The 17,747-nt window shown below is 40.9% G+C and overlaps 1 protein-coding gene across 1 annotated transcript in view; it reads right to left on the reverse strand.

Moving 5' to 3' along the window:
- ITGA9 (integrin subunit alpha 9) overlaps positions 1-17,747 on the reverse strand; it is a 230,093-nt gene that overhangs the window by 107,211 nt on the left and 105,135 nt on the right. The window contains exon 16 of the mRNA XM_040591349.1: positions 5,517-5,672. Coding sequence (XP_040447283.1) covers positions 5,517-5,672 — 156 coding nt within the window. The remainder of the gene's footprint in view (positions 1-5,516; positions 5,673-17,747) is intronic.

Consider the following 17,747-nt stretch of genomic DNA (forward strand, 5'->3'; position numbering starts at 1 on the left):
GGGAATAAGGAAAAAAGGAGACAAATGTACATGCTCAGGGTGGGTCCTTTCCAGATTTCCTGGAATGAACAGCAGCCAGTCACTGCCAGTTCAGCACTGACTGATCAAACAAAAGACAGACACCACCAAAGGGAGGAGTGGAAATCACTGTCAGCAATCCCACTCCTACCAAAGGGAAAACAATGGTGGTTAAGCAGGAAGAGTGGCACACAGTGGATCTCTGCAAGAATAAATACAGAAAAGTTCGGGAGTCTGCCCTGCCCAAGGAGGAAAGAGTTTAGTGGCAAGACATTTCATCTAGAACATGGTAATTAAGCCGACTCCTGCAGTCTCCCCAAGACTTCCCATGTGTCTTGGTTTAAGTAAACTAATTTTCAAACTTTCCACCTATCCAGCTACTGAAGGCATGCTAAAGTACTGAGGCTTCAGCTGTACCAGTAAACTGTCCTGGCCTCCAAGACAGGAGCATCCTAACTCCTGACCCATGCATGGGAATGCTTTGCAGTAGTTGGCACAGGCTAAAACTGTGCCAAGAGCCATTCCATCAGATTATAAATGTCAGCATAAAAATGTCACTCCAATGCCTATAAGTGCCCCAGGCACAGCTCAATTTACTGGCAGGGACATGACCTGACTCAAGCAAGCACACTGGGATCTCTGCTCTGGAGAAGACATGACTGACAAACCTGGACCACGCTGTCTGTATGGACACTACATTTCAGCCTGTCCAGATCTGTCACTGCCTTGTCTTCAGTATGAGATCAGCAGTGTGTGTGCTTTAAAATAGAGCATGCTATTATTTGTGTAGCAAACCAAAAATCAGCAAAGGTATTCATAATTCAGCTCCATAAAAATCCTCCTATACTTTCTCATACCTAACTAACCTAACATATGTTAGTCATGCTAACTAACCTAATTTATGTGCAAATACTTAACCAGCTTTTCAAACACAAGTATTTCCAAAAAAAAAGTCCTCTGCTTTAAAAAGGTGAAGGTTATCTTAGAGACTTGCAGCCTCAGTCACCCAGAAGTACAGCACTGTACCCAAATTCTCACTGCAAGTCAATGGCACAGCTGGGAACAGAACGTCCTAAACATTTTCTGTCTCTTCTTATAACTCACAAGCAGTTTTGTGGCAGCCCATTCACGAAGTCCTGAAGACACTGACGCAATTAAATCTACTGAGAATATTTTCCTATAAAAAATGGTGTCTCCATCCACATAACAGCAGGTGATTTTATTACAGTATTTAGAAAGGCAGAAATCTAGCATACCACATTTTGAACTATAAGATACATTACTGGATACTACTAGGAACAAATCCCCACTGTATTTGGCAGATCTTTCTCCTTCTTGGTTGACAAGTATTTATACAATGGGTATACAAAAATAAATGTTATAGTACAAATCACTTACAACGTACTAAGCCAAACCAAGTTCTAAATACACATTAATTTCCCTGAAGTAAGAAGACTTACTAGTTTTTTCCAGTGGATAGAGGTAGCAACTGGATTTGGGAGGACACAAAGAAGCTAATGGAAAGTCATCCTTAGGGTGGTAAGTTTTAAAGTACATAATACACACTCAAAAAGCAGAACCTTTCCTTGCACCACCCTGCCCCAGTATTGACCCATCAGAGATTTTCTGTTTGAATAAAACTGAGCCAGTTAGCCACTTACAACTTGGAAAGCTGTAACCTTCTCGGCACAATCAGTCTCCACCCAACAATAGTACAAGTGGCAGAGACATCTATCAATAGACACGTACACACAACCCTTAAGTATTTGCTTCTGCTACAGACAAAAAAAAAACCCCACAAACAAACAAACAAAAAAAAAACCACAACAAGCTATAGCAACCATTGTTTCTGCTAAGCATATACAAGAACCAAGAAAATAATTAAGTCCATGAGAAATCAACTGTTACTGTGTCCTGGGCTAAATAGTCCCTCAGGCCAGTTTAATTACATTATTACTTCATTTTGAAGTATCAGAGGATCTTTGCTTACAAAAAATGGACAACACATGAACACATGAATTCTCAAAACTGCATGCTTTTTCTTTTGGAAACATCAGTTAATGTCCTCTTCTTCAAATCAATCAGGCATTCAAATTATTTATCATATTGGATTGTTTCAAGCACACTTCATTTAGGAATAGAAGCAGGCTCCTTCACTGAGCAGTCAATGTTTGGTTTTCTTTTGTTTTATTCTTAAATACAGGCATTTTGAACTGCCTTACAGTAAAAGCTGCATATTGTTAAAATAAAGGTGACCAATAAATAAAAGCATTTTCAATGGTGTCCCATATCCATGTGCTGCTTTACTACTATAGCTCTGTTTTGGTTTAAATTATTATTACAAGATCTGACTGCTCACATGGAACATAATACTGATTTAAAGGACGAATATCCAACAAAATCCTTTTCTGCAATTATGTCATTAGAGGGATGTCACTTCTGGTAGTGGGTATCCATGAACATTATTTCCAAGCTGATTCCTTAATGATTAGAGCAAAGCACCATGAAAAAATTCATATGCTTAATACAATCTTCAATTTTCAGGTCAAGAAGCCTCTCAGTGGCTTTCCTACCTCCTTGCTTGTGAGCCATAGGGCTGTACACTCTTGTTGGGAAGTCATGCGTGTATGCAGGGAACATCTGGTTCATGAAAAACAAACTGAAATCCCAGTGAAATTGATCACTTCAGCTTTAACATCACTTTAGCTTAAATAAAAATCATACCGAGGTGACTATAAAGCCCACATTTGCGAGATGACTAGCTTTTCAAGTAAGTCTAGTAGACCTGCAGTTGGATTTTGAGAGATAGAAGTCTCCCACTTTCCTGCCCAGTCATGGTTCCCTCACATTTCTTCAGCTATTCACTACTTCCAGCTGCTTCTCCTGCATTCATTCACAAAAACCAGCCACCTGGGCTTTTAAGAAAAGTGTCAATCTCTTAACAGTATCTTAATGGTACCTTGAAACAACTGATGCAACATTTCTGATTTCAAAAGGCCTTTTCTTACTGGATCAATAGGATCTAGGGCTTTTGAAAACCACACACAGCTAGCTGTATTTAAAGACTTCAGTGCTAACACTAAGCTTATCCACCTGCCCTCACCTGTGCTGTGTCTTCTGAAAACAAAGCCTACTGAACCTGTCTTTAATTGGACTTCCAAAATTGTAAGGGCCCTCCATAACCATTAGATTATTTGAAACTGTTAATCCTTCATTAAATCAACTTTGGTTCCTACTATTCCTCTTGGCCTTTTAAAACAATTTCTACTTCTGACATAACCAGAAGCCTGAAAGAGAACACTATGCCCTGATTTTCCCATGAAATCAGTCTTTGAGGACTCCGCCACCACACCTCGAGGCTACGCTGTCAGGGCTTTGTCACCATGACTGTCACACTAACTCTGAAGCTCTTCCCACTTCCTGAGCTGAAAGCACACTTGCTGGCACACCCCATGTCAAAATCCTTTTCTGACAAAGCTAAGCGAACAACATCTGGAAAGCAAATGGAAAGGGATTGTTAAACTGACTCCCTATCATCCAAATTACACAAGAAAACAAGTCAGGAAATTCCCAAAGTATTTTTGTTTCAGCTCTATAATCTCAGCATTTAGGTATTTTAATATTGATCCGAGACTATGCCTGCAGGGCAAGATGTGACCTTTTGAGTTTAAACCCAGTGGTAAAGCATCCAAGCAGTTTCGTTCATGTAACACTTAGGTTTTCAGCACACTGCTCCACAATGAAACGATAGGAATTCTCCATGAATTCCCATCATATCACTGCAATAATACAGCATTCAGATACGTAACAGCCACACAATCCCTCTTCATAAAAATGTCATTCTTAGATTCATCTTTCATTCATACATTTATAAAAATAAAGCATGCTTGAATAAATACTCATGTCTCTAAGCACAAGGATTATAGCCAAATACAGTTCAGAACACTTGGGTATATGACAAAGCAAATCTCTTTAAGCATTTTCGTTACTACTTTTTTTTTTTTTTTTTAATAGTAATATTCAGGAACCTGTAATTTCAACACAACATAACATTTCCTTATGAGCAGCACCAGAAAGTAATGTGAGATGATGATGCAAGCATATCTTAATAGACATGAACTTCCCAGGGTTAAAAACCAGATCTAACAATTCACTGCTAAAAGCCTCAAAATCCAGACAGACTGGATTTCAGAGTGTTTTTTTTTAAAAAGTTTCCTATTCACAAGCAATGCCAGCTCGTAACTCTGTAAGTATGCTTTGGAAAATAAACTTGACTGGATGCAACTGTGAGCAACTTGATCTAACTTTTAAGCCGGCTCTGCTTTGAGCAAGGAACTGGAACTACAAAGGTCCCTTCCAGCCTAAATTATCCTATAATTCTGACACACAAGAAGTTTTACAAGCTACAGAAGAAGTTTGATTTCCTTGGGGAGCCTGGAGATTCATGGTTGGATGTGCCAGTGCTAGCCCAGCGAGAAGTTGAATTGTCCTGCAGGCTCCTTCCTGGGCAGAGTGTCCTGCACCTAACAAGGACTGCGCTCAAACTGGAGTCTTTCAAAAGGTCACTAACAGGGTCTCTTTCTTCAACATGACTTCCTGCTTCATGAACCCTGAAGGTGTTTAATGCCTTCATGAGCACTGCCTTGATCACTCCTGTCAAAACGTGCCAAAATTGACCAGCATTTTCTAAAGATACTAGTGAGGTCAAGACAGACAAACAAGAAAGGCAGAATAATCCAATACATTTCAATTCCTTAGAGAACAATATGGAAGAAGGGGGCAGGGGGGTCTCTACTCTCTAAACGAGAAGTATTTCAAACATTAAGGGAACTCTCTTGCTCTCAGCAAAATTAAGAAAAAAGACTTTTCTGCACTGCAGTGGAACAAAGTAGGATCCTCGTAAGTGCACTGCTGCACCTACACTTTACTTTCTCTGAAACAAACCCACCCTATTTTAGCATGGCATGTCCTGCCCCTAACAGCAGAAGCAGGTTTCCCTTGCCACATGACTGGATGTGAGGAGCCCTCCAGGGCAGCTAGGCCAGGCAAATTTTTCTTTATTCTGTCCACCATTCTGCCCTCACACAGAGGAGCAAATTCCTATGTCCCCTCCTGGAGCCAGCCCTGTCCTTCCGGCACTAATGAAGTCTCAACCTGGAAAGAGGGCCAGGGCCAAGCTTTTCACAAGAACCTCCTGCAGAAAGGGAAGAACCAGCAAGAGCAGGACCCTTCTCATCCCTTCCCTTATTCAGTCTCCTTCTTCCCAGCACAAACACCCACCCTGAAACATGAAAGCAACCTCAGCTTGCGCTGCCCACCCTTGTCAGCACAAGTCTTTACTACATCACGAAGAAGCATTTACATCAGCAACAGCAGGGATCGTGCAAAAAGGCTACTGGGTGCAAACGACCCGGAGCTTGGCAAGCCTCTTTTACATCCACTTCCACTATCGGTTCAGCCACAGGCCTTCTAGGGAAATAACATAGTCCAAATCTGACCTGATTCCTTTGTGCTATCTTTTGTCCTTTCTTCCAGCGGAGAATGGGCTTAAGAGCAGGTAGTTCCTTGTCCTCTTTTCTTCTTTCTATCACATGTGCCCCAAGGCTGTATGCAGCTTCAAATACAATTGGAGATATGACATCTTTGACTCGTTTCTGTAAAAGAAAGCAAACAGACATTGCACCTATGCATAAAGGCAAGCAGAATTATACATACAACAATTATACATACAACTAAAGCAGATTTTTATAATCAACACTGCAGACAGGAAGAAGGCTTCTCTACTTCCTTTATTCTTCTCCATGCCAATCGGGAATAAGCACATTATACCAAAACAAGGCAGAAGAATAAAAAAAAGTAAAAAAAAATAGTTATTCTTTTAGGACCTACTCTTGGTTCCACAAAAGCAATAGCATATTTAGAACACCCATAAATCAAGTATTTTTCAATGAAACCAAGACATTTTTTAAAAAAATATATAGGAAGTGTTTCCATTAGTCCTGCACAATGTGGAAGCAATAAGTAAATCATCTTCATCTCTGAGGTTTCTAAATCCTAGACTTCAATTGACATCACCTCCAGTGTGCTTCACTTATTAAAAAGAAAAAAAATAATCCATCTTGCCTCGTTGTTTTGCAATATCAATGAACTGAATGGACGGGTAAAGATACCAATGTGGCTATAAACCAAGCAAAGCCATCTTCCAGCACAGTTCTGAAACCAAAACTCAGAGCTCCCCTGACCCTCAGCACAGTAACATTTCCAGTAAGTAAAGGAAGAAAGTTTTTCAGTTTATTTGCTGTATTCTAGGCATCATAGCAGATGTATTAAATAGTGCCACATTATTCATCTGATGGCACGAAAGGATTGCCTTTTGTTGAGCCTAAGCCACAAAACTCCTACCATTTGTCACAATATGCAACATCTAAATCCAGTTTGCTGTGTGAGGACAAAATGCTCATCATACGCTGTTGAGTCCTGACTTCCAAAATCCAATTTACCAGAAAACAGAAGTGGCAAATGTTCTACTTTTTCATAGGCAAACAATCCTCTTAAATTTTAGCTACTTAAAAACTTGGCATGAATTCAGCACAGACGAAATGGAAGCAATAAATAAATACCATAAGCAAGCACCACAAATCTTCAAATGGGCCAACTCTCAACTTCACCTTGCATCAGTCAGTGGGCTTCTCTGAACACAGCCTGCCAACCACAACAAGTAATTGAGATGCAATGCAATTTAAATTGCACCTTTCAGATGTGGAAAACCTGGGCACAAACTGGCTTTCTGACCACCCTGTCTGATCTGTTTCAAGGCAACCATTTGCTCTCCCTAATATGTTGACTGGCCACAGACCTCTGAAGTAGACTGAAGATTAGTGACTAACCAAATTCCCAAATCACTGGTTAGCCAGACGAATAAAAGCAGAGACCAGGTTGAATGGCATTTACCCTCTTGCACCTTGAAGCCTCCAGCCAGCCCCAGAATTCCCTCCCCTGTTACCAAAGCCTGCTAGCCCCCCATGCCCAGGAGCAGCCCAGAGCACCTGAAGTTTAGACCGTGCATTGCTTGGAGTGTTTTGTGCTGTCTTGATAAGGGACACTGATCCACAGCAGACATAGCGGTGGTGATGATGGCAGCTCTATGACCTCTCCCCTATCCCATAAAAAGGGCTATGCATGCTCTGGGGCACTGCTAATCCCCTTGGCAGAAGAGACACTGGCACTTTTTAGCCCCTTCCACAGTCCCACCATCAGCTAGGAGTTGTACCACACTGAGATTACTGAATAACAATACTACAACTCATAGAAGCTGCTAGCTTTGCTGTCATAGAAAATCACGTGTATTAACTTAAGCGAGGATTGTATCAGCATACTAGACTACATACACAGAGAAACAAGACTAAGAAAGCATGCCATGCAGCAACAGTCAAACACAATAACTCATCGGGCAAATCACCACCTAATCCAACTGTATGCAACCAACTGTGTAAACATGGAACAATTAAAAATGTAGGGTGTGGGTTAAATTAAAATCCACCTATAGTTTTTCTAGCTCTATTACTGCAGTATGGCAAGAATAAATGCTTAATGACTTCTAAGCATTTTAATACGATCTTGCAGGATTCAGTTCAATGCCCTTTGAAGTCAAAAGACAAGTTTCCCATTGACTTCAATGAATGTCGGAGTGAGCCCATACTGTTTGCTGGTGTCTCTTTCTGCTTCATTTTAGTGGTGAAATTGTGAGTTCCAGCAGCTAGATTAATTACATGTGTGGATATTCCCTCACCACAGCCCTGGGGAAATATATTTCACATACCCACTTGTCTTTAATTAAGGATGAAAGTATGAATGCTACCCAGTTATTAATTTTGCCACATGTTCAGTCCCTTCTGCTCACAATCCTACAAACACAAAGGCAACAGTTTGTGGGATCTGTCCTCAGTAAGGCAGATAAGACAGTTCTGCCTCACAGGTACACCACAGACTGTCTGGGATGTGAGCACATAAAAAGAATGATGAATATTTGCCCAAACACAATCTGAAGTAGTACTATTTTAGGTTGACAAATACAGCCGGTTTCTTTCTCTTTCAGTCTACCCAAATGTACAGTTTTCAGAGGTTGAATGATATACAGATGACACAACCCACAGGTTGCTTTAAGTATTACTGACTTCTAAAAGCAAGTCAAAAGATGTAATTATAATCAGGTTTGAGACAGACTGAAAAATCTTTCAAGGAAACTGTATGTGTTGATTTTCGTATCAGTTACATTGCCCTAATGAATTTGCCATGGGAAATAATTTCCACAAGCAGCTTTTACGTGTATTCACCATTTTTCACCATGATGCTGCTATGCTGAGGAAGTGTCGGAAGTTAAAGACACTTCTGCATCATGAAAAAACATCCTTGGCAAATCATAGCACATGGACAGCACAGCTTCATTAATGGAAAAAATGTCTGGAGGACATTAAAACAAGTGTAATATCCAAGGAGTTCATATTATCAACAGAAATAACTGTGTAACAAGGGTTTAGTGAGTAATAGCAATAAATATCCAGTCTGTACAGACTGGTTGCCACTAAACTGCTGTAAGTTTTCACTGTGTCTGAATTACACCAGGGACCTGAAGCTGGGTTTCCCGCAAGCCATCAGCTATCCCATGTAATTTTCTGGTTCTTACAAACAATTTCTTTAGGGTGGCGGGAATTTTCCCTTCTCTCTTTCTCAGACCAGATTTCATTCTAGACATATGAAACTTTTGTAATAAGGCTTCTGCAGAAACCAATACACTTCAGTCCCAGTAAAATACCCCTCTGCCGGTATACCTTTCTGCAGTGAAAACAGCCCTAGCCAGCTGTATCCTTTCATCAGAATATTTTATCTTTCCCTGTGAGGCACATTGCATGACATCACTCTGAGCTGAAGAAAAAGGTGCTTTGGTATGAACAAGCAGGGGTTTTATCAAAGGTATTACAGGATGATCCCTCACTAGTATCTAGCAAAGACAAAGAACTCTGAGTCCAAAAAAGTGCACACTTAGACCTAAGAAAGCAATAAGATGCTTGGAGTTGTTTCAAAAGACACCGTGGTCCTGAAAGCTCACCCTAAAAAAGAGCAGGCTTGCCATCTCCTCTCCCAGAACAATCACCTCAAAGCAATATACATTTTTTTAAGTGCTGTCATAGAAGCTGTGCATGGCCACATATTTCTTCCTTTTTGTTTCCTGGCTTAGCAGGGGAGAAGAAAGCAAGCAGGCAGAGCCTCTGCCAGATTTATGACTGCATTTCTGTTTGGCTTTAGTACCAAAAAGTCCTAAAAATCTGAAAAGTAATCACGGAGCAGCAATCAAACGTCAGAGCTGTGATTTTGAACATCATTTCCAATTCCCTCTTGATGATGGAGTGCGATGACTGTAAGAAATCATTTTCTGCACTTTTCACAGGCTCAGCCCAAGGCATATTGTGACAACACAAACACAGGCACAGATTCCAACATCCTAAAGACACACTGCCTTGGCGGGCAGCCACTCTTCTCCAACCTTAACTTTGTGCTACCAAGAGCCCACACACATCAAAAACTCAGGCAAATTTGGATGGAACAAGACAGGGTTTTAGTCAAGGGATAGGATTTACTCTGCTCATGGTGTGAGTGGTTGCCAGAGAGGGCTGGATATCATTTCAGCTTTCTTTCAGCTCAGTGCCACAGTACAGTCAGGGGACTGTACATGAGCCCAATAAATCATCATATCTAATTCCCTTTCTTCTGCAAGGTGAAAGTCTCCAGCAGGGGCTCTGGAGAGTGCCAAATTCCATTTTTAATTACGGCCAATGGGCTGAGAAATAAATTGAGATGTAAATAATCCCCACAATCTACAGCAGAGTCCTGCAGAAATAAAGGATGAAATGTGGTCCTTTAAAGCAATGAGTATGAAGTCATTTTCAACAGCACCAAGTGATGTTGAAATACACATAACTGTTGGTGTGGCTTCTACGGTTGCCCCTTGCTTTCGTCCTTGTTCATGTCCTGGAGTTTCTCTCCTCTTTCTCTGATCTGTTGGGCCTTCTTCCTTCTCCCTCTGACTTGATCCTGAGGACATCAACCCATGCATAGATTCCAGAGCTTTTACTGAATTCAGCACAGCTTTTCAGTACTTCTGAGAACCAAGCTCTGTTTAGTTTGATGACTAAGAACAAATTCAAGAACCTGGCTTTTCAAACACTTTGAAACTTTTAGTCTAAACATATTTATTTCAAGTTTTAAACAAGCACTAATAATAGACTATAGGAATTTTTACAGCTTTAAAACACACAAAATAAATTTGACAATCCAGATTTAATAGGTAACATATTAATGTTGTAAAACAAATAAAAGCCAGCATGCTAATGCTAATCCAGCATAACACTTTAATCAGCTCACAGGTCGCTATCACATAAGTCCTCAACTCAGGTGCCAAGAGATAAATAGTTCCCTGTTGAGGAGTATCAAAAATGACTCAAGTGTCCACCAGCCTTCAGAGCCAAAGGCCACTACTTCCACAATTTATCAAATGGAATATCAGCTGTACGTCTTAACAAACATACATTGTGGTTTTATGAATCAATATGATGACAGTGCTTGACTTTAAAATTAATTACCTTCTCCTATTATCTCAGCCTCCCTCTCTAAACCACGAGTCATTCAGGACACAAGGCTTAAATGCCATGCAATTCAATGACAATATCAATTAGACAAATTGGCTTTAAACTGAAAGATAGATTTCCATTCATTTCAGGCAAATGCATACATGTTATTCTTGTACCTGAAAATGAGTAAGGAGTGACTTAACTTTAACTTCCTTGCCACACTTACTGAGTGCAAGTTTAGATCCTTGGAGCCAATTCCCAGTGCAAGTTAATACTTTCAACCTTCTACTAATCCTGTGCAAAAGAAAAACGATTTCTGTCGTGAGAGCCTTCCCCTGTCCTGCATTTACTTTGATGAAGATATTCTAGGACTTGTAACAATTTATTTCAGATTGGCGCAACTTGAGCATTAGTATCTCCCCACTACAAAGGCAGACAAAACATGCTTATGCCAAAATTGTCTAGAAAAGATCTAGTTTCCTATTCCACACACAAGCTGGGTTTGGTGTTTGGGGTTTTATTTATCTATCTACCTACCTATATATATATATAATTTTATATTTTGTTAAAGATGTTACTGTAGTTAAGGGGGAAAAAACCCAACTGAAAACTCTTTTCCAGAGAAAAGGCAAAACTAGACGCTTACTTGGTTGGTAAAAGCTCATTTTCATATTACTGGTGAAATTTTTGTCAAATTAATAGCATATGAAGGCAATCAGAGGCCTGATGTTTCAATAATACATGCTTCTGTTTTCTTTTAAGATCTTGTGACAGCTACAATTCAACAAGTAGGCAAATAGCCTTTGTTGCTAAACTTCAAACATTAGAAGGCTTCTGAAGAATCCCAAAGTTTAGAGAAGGGAGGGAAAAAAGAGCAAAGGATTTGCAGGGTGTCATACCCTCCAGTGTTATTTAGAGTTAGCATTTGAAAGAATAGGATTCTTAAATGTGTACTCCAGCACACAACTGTTTCCATCAGGTCAGCAACCCCTCTTCACAAACACTGATAACTGGAAAAACGTTGTGGGAGAGAAAAAAAACCCCACAAATCTTGAGGGAATCTGGTATTAAATAAACACCAGGCACCCAGGAGCCTGCGTGTATTGAGAGGACACCGTGAGACAGCGAGGGAAGAGCTGTGAGTCCAAACCCCAGCTGGGTACAGTTGCACTCTGAGTTTAAATAAGTGCTCACCACCCCCGTGCATCTGGCTTCCTGCTATCAGCTGGGGAATGATAAAGGTATTACTGATGTCGGCAAGGGAGAGATTGCGATCAATAGCGTAAATATTCCACGTCAAAGGTTACAAAGGCTTAGCAATATATTACTGGTAATCCTTTCATGATAATCAGCAAGAAGAGTCGCTACACGCCAGCCAAATGCAACATTATGTATTAGTGAGCTCAGACCTTGACTTTCCAGCTCTGTACTAACATGCATTATGACAATATAGTTTCACAGATTCTCTATACATTTGAATTTCAGGTCTTTTATTGGACCAAATGTTTCAGTTATGTTTTTGTCACGCATTCCCTTTCTCTCTTTTATAGTTAATTTTCAGTCTTTTGTTGGGTTTTTTTTAGATGAAAAATAAGGGAAATTCCTCAACTATTTGAAATAGTGTCACTCTGCTATGAAGAAAATAGCTCCGCTGGGCTCAGATGCCCAGCTTTTTCCTGGTACCAGGCCAGATGCAGCCAATCTCTGAAACATATGACTGGATACCTGCAATACTGACACTACAGAAATACAGATAATTAGGAAGTTAAGCAGCCGATGGGCATTTGTGAAATGAAGACCTGAACTCTGGTGAGCAAAGAGAACCCAAAAGAAGGAAGAATAGGGTAACAATTCAAACATTTACTTATTTTACTCTCTTTCTGCAAATATGATCTATTTCAGCAGGGAATTATATGCAGATAGAGACAATAATTAAATCCAGACTCTTCCTGCATATATGTAACCCTATCATATACTTGTCTTTTCCACTGGATTTACCACATTTTGTATTCTGCTGATACAAGATTTTATCTAAACCAAGCTTTAAAGACATTTCCTTTAATAGTGTCTTAAAATGCACTGGGCCCAGAATATGAGTTAATTCAACTACCTGTTTCCCTTTATACAGCATTTCCCTCCCACTCTGATGCAGAAGCTGAACACAGGGGTTTCTGTGTATGAAGCTCTTAGAGGATGCGTTTAAGACCTTTGGCTCCTGGATCATCATATATGATAACAAGTCTGCTAAAAGTTCAACATGTCCATGGACCTGGGGGAGCAGTGTTTGGTCAAAACATCACAGTTAACTTTAGCACTCATATACTGTATTTGCTTGCTCACCTCTCGCTTTCTTCGTGTATACATCTAGCAAAAGATAAAAACAGCTGCATGTATGTGTCATCCAACAAACTTCCAGTGCAAAATCTCACACAAGCTGCCCTCAGAACCAGGGACTGAGGTTAAGGACCAACCACCCCATCCCCTTCCCAAAACCACAGCCCAATGAGGTGGTCAGAAACCCTTCTTGCTGGTCCTATACTCCTTTTGCTGGGTGTCGCAGCTCAGACTGGAAGCACAGTGCTGTCCTGCAGCTGACAGCTCCTGGTTGTGGGATTCTCCACGGCACTGTGCCTGAGCTCAGCCTGCTTCTACACAGAGTAAACCCCTGAGCTGCTCTATAAGAGACAGCAGCCATCCTTCCCTCATTCCCTTCCTGTCCAGATAGAATTTCTTCCTCCTTCTGAATAAAAACACCAAAAAAATAATCAAACAGTAGGAGCACCTTTCCAAGTGCATCCCAAAAGGCAACAGTGAAGTAATCAAAAGGCTTCTCCCAAAATCTCTGTAGAGGACACAGGAGCTATAGGGAAGGCTAAGATACAGGACCTGTTCCTCTCCTCAGTGTTTCCCACTGACCAGCCCACAAGGCAGCTGATTAAATGCCAGCTCCCACTTGGAGATGCCTGTCACTTCTCAAGAGCATCTAACAGGTTTATGTGAATTGAGACAGGATCGACACCCCTTCTGGGATCGGGCTCCTAGAGCACATTTTATCTCACACTGTTATAAAGTATGTCTATCTCACATCTAGCAGGTCACCTTATTATCAGTAGGTCAAACATCTATGGCCTGAATGAGATTATCCTGCTGCGTTCCCTAGACTTGCAGTGGATTTGTTTGAGAACAGCATTGGTCTGTACCAACTGGCAGATGTCCAAATGTCCCCTCAGTTTTTAACCCTGGTATCTCAAATGGTCAGAGTGACTGAATATCTGCTAGAAGAGTCAGGGCAGAAGACAGAAAGCCTGGACAGCTATGAAGCATCACAATAGCAGTGGAGAAAATATTTTGATGGATTCTTCTTTTTAGGTGACTAGAATTAAAGGCCTGACAACATGCAGTTATGATTCTTTCAATGCCATTGTGACAAAAAGCATTCCATTGATACAACTTTAGAAGAAACACATGTATGGAACAAAGAAAGTTCTACTTAAGCCCAGTATCCTACAAAGAACAGCTAAAGGAAAAATATAGTAGCACTGTGTCAGGATTGAAAGTAAGCAGAACCTTCCTCAGTAGAAGAGGATAGAATGAGATGAAAGAAGGTTATCATTGACATTTTTACTGACAGTATTTTAATTCAGTTGAATAGAGCTGATAGAAACAGTGCTTGGAAGTCTTGCAAAGAAAGCAACACACAGCCTGCCCGCTTCAGAGAGAAAGGCTGTGTGCAAGAGAATGGTGTTCATTTACTCTTATTGACATATTATTGAGATTAGAACAAGTTTACTTAAAAAAAAAATCCGCTATGCACAAAAATATAAATCCTTCATTCAGTCACAGGAGAATGAATAGATCCACAATAGGGGCCTGGGATGAGTGCTGCAATAATGTGACACAAGTCTATTCTTCCACTATTAAATGGAGGAGGTAGGTCTAACAGTCTTGAGAGAAGGACTTCAAATCAATACGGCTAAACGAAACATTATCATTGTCTGCTTTGCCACATGAATTTAAAAATGTGAACAGAGCTCCTCTGTGATGTCCACTTGTATGTTTAATATCAATTCAAGTTTCACATGCTAGGTATCTGCCAGAAACCTTCTGAAAGCAGGACCCACAGTTCGACCTCTTCACTCTCCTGTGCTATGGCTTCTGCACACACATGAGCTGTGGTAACTGAAGCAGGTGAGGGAACCATATTGTTTTGGAAACAATGAAATCTTTATAAGGATGACAAATCCCCATTCGTTACTCTGTAACAACCTAATTAACAGGAATTAATATTACTAACCATATAATGTTGAGGAAACGAGTTGAAGGAAACTTATCTATTACATAGCACAAGCATTATGGATGACTCCAAGGACATTTCATTAGCCTCTAGCTCTCCCATCCTGTATGTACCTACATATCAGCAGGCTCAAGACCACCTCAGTAACACCCTGCCTCCATGCCTTCTCCCTGCCCACCACTTTTCTCCTCCTTTTCCATTCTCCTTTAATCATTCAAACACCATTTTGCTAACACACTCTTCCCTTCAGGCTCCCAGTTTCTGCTCATACTCAGCACAAAACCAAAAGGAATATGAGAAAGGAATCAGAACATATTTCAGGAACATCACGGTCATTTTAGCGCATTCACCTCTGAAATTACTGAATGGAAAGCTCATCATTCATTTCAGCAAGGATAAGGCTTTCCCCCTGGTTTCACTCCATGGTAGAGGTAGAGGCTCCCACTCAGCAACCACATCAGCGGATACAGCTACCCGGCTCTCAGAGATGGCTGGGCTAGAGAATATTGTATGACAACAAAGGACGATTGTTTAAACCCATGGACGGGAGCAGGATGAACGAGTGTTTCTCAGGGGAACCAAGAAAAATCAAAACTTTCCCTTCAAGTTCCGCTGGCTTTAAAAACAAACAAGGCAAATGTTTCCACAAATAAGTGCAAGCCATACAGTTCCCCAGATCAAAGCCGAGAGCTCTACTCTGAAGCTGGAGGTGCTTTCACAGAGAATGGAAAAACTGGCCCTTTACAATGGCAATACTGCATTTACCATAATAAGGTTTTAACCAAATGCAATTAAGTGCAGGTATTGCTACTTTACACATCTACAGCCTACATTTGATTATTTTATACAGTGTCCACCTGGACAAGAATGACTATCCTAACGGCAGCACTTCCTCAAAGTCCTGTCTTTCACTTCCACAACATGTAACACTGGTGGCAACAGAAATTTATGGCCTATGCAGAAAACTGCTCTAGATGATATGCAGTGACTCTAACTGGATAACCGAAATATGCTGTGACTTGGGGCAAGACAAGAGATGCCAGCAAAGCTGGGAAAGGGCAGAGTTAGCCCTTACTCAACTGCAGACTTTGCTAGCTAAATACACACAAATCTTTGAGGAGAGGTCTGAAAGAGATTATAGCCAGTGGGAGTAATAAGGGCGGGGGTGGTACTTGGGATTGGCTTTATTTTAAATTCTGTTTTTGGGAAGATATAATAAAAAAATCATTAAAAGACAAGTTTGTCTGCACTAGATATTATCTTGTATGGTAGAGCTGTAAAATAATCTTGATGTGTCTAGATTATTCTTCTGAACAGAAGCATCCTTCTCTTACCTAACAGAGGCAAAGCCAACCAGACCCACCTCCAGAGCTGATTTTTTTTTTTTTTTATTTCATTTTGTGTACAGCACATTAGGCCAAGATGCAAGTCTACACAAATACCAGAATGGAGAGAGGGTGAAATGTCTCTGTCAGGCAGCAAAACTACTTTAGATTCCAAAAAGCAATTGTGTCTGACTTCCCAACCACTTCATCTGCAAACAGCTCACAGTATGCCTGAGAGTGTCTGCAGGTAATAGCCGCCAGCACCCAAGGAGCAGAAATAGCTTGTGCTGTATTTCAACAACATTCAAACTGCTGGAGGCTCAGTGGCTTCACCTGCTAATTCTACTTTTTCACTGTAGAAAGGAACTTCAAATTAATCTCAACAATACATGACAACACACTTAGCACTAACATTATCATGAAATTCATCTGTTCCACAATCCCTCTTTTTGCTTGGCTACTCTCCTTGGATGTCCCAGAAATAACCACTACTTTCCCTCTATCATTTGCGTGGTACCCTGAGCACAATGTACACTTTTTCTAAAGGGTTATGATACAAAATTACCTCCTCCACAAACAGCAACCCATTAAAAACCAAGAGCAAATACTGTGGAGAAAGGTATCTATCCAGGTCTCAAGCATAAACTTTCAGCAGCAGCAGCCAAAGAGGTATGTATCCCTTTGACCCTTGTTTCCAGCTCCAAAGGGAACGAGAGCTCTTCACTGCCCTCCAGTTTGGGAATACATAGCATGGCAGCACTGCCTTTGGTTAACTCAGCTTTCAAAGGCTGCATGCTCGGCAGCACCAAGCTTGGAAGCAGCTTTGTTACAGTGCACAGCACCAACAGCAATATATATGCTCGCCCTAGCTATGAAACTAGGTCAAAGCTGAGGTTGTTTCATTTTAAGGGGTGAAGCCTTTAATTTTCTTGCTGCATGAACTTTTGGAGCATATTTTCCAGGCTCTGTTCATTTCCAATTTGGCTACAATGCAATGCTGAAGTAAGAACAGATCAGAGAACAGTAAGCATGTCGGAGGAAAAACATCAGGCAGTGCAAGGAACAACTGTGGAGGCCAGAGAGTACTTGGAGAGAGCTGCAAGTGCATTAGAAGCATAGCACTCGGAGCTTGGGAAAGACAAAGCAAAGGGGACATGGAGAATAAAGGGAAACCAAAGCCACAGGGCAGGATGGCAAAGCTCTGACCCTACAAGCAGGGCATACTAAATCACCACCAGCCACCTCTAAATGCTTATGATAGCTACAGAAAACAGAAGGAAAGTTGTGTAGGAAGCTTCAGCAGTCAGATTCAAGACACGGAGATGCTCCTTCACAAAACAGTCGCAGGCCAGAAGCATGTATCAACTCCCAGCACTGCCAGCTCAAGCACTAACTCATATTGCATGGCTTTGCCTACACTCGGACATTTACCAGCAGCATGTTATATTCACAGAACTATGCTGTGAACGTATTAAATACATACCC

The sequence above is a fragment of the Falco naumanni genome, chromosome 4 (assembly GCF_017639655.2).
Source record: "Falco naumanni isolate bFalNau1 chromosome 4, bFalNau1.pat, whole genome shotgun sequence".
In the NCBI taxonomy this organism is placed as follows: domain Eukaryota; kingdom Metazoa; phylum Chordata; class Aves; order Falconiformes; family Falconidae; genus Falco; species Falco naumanni.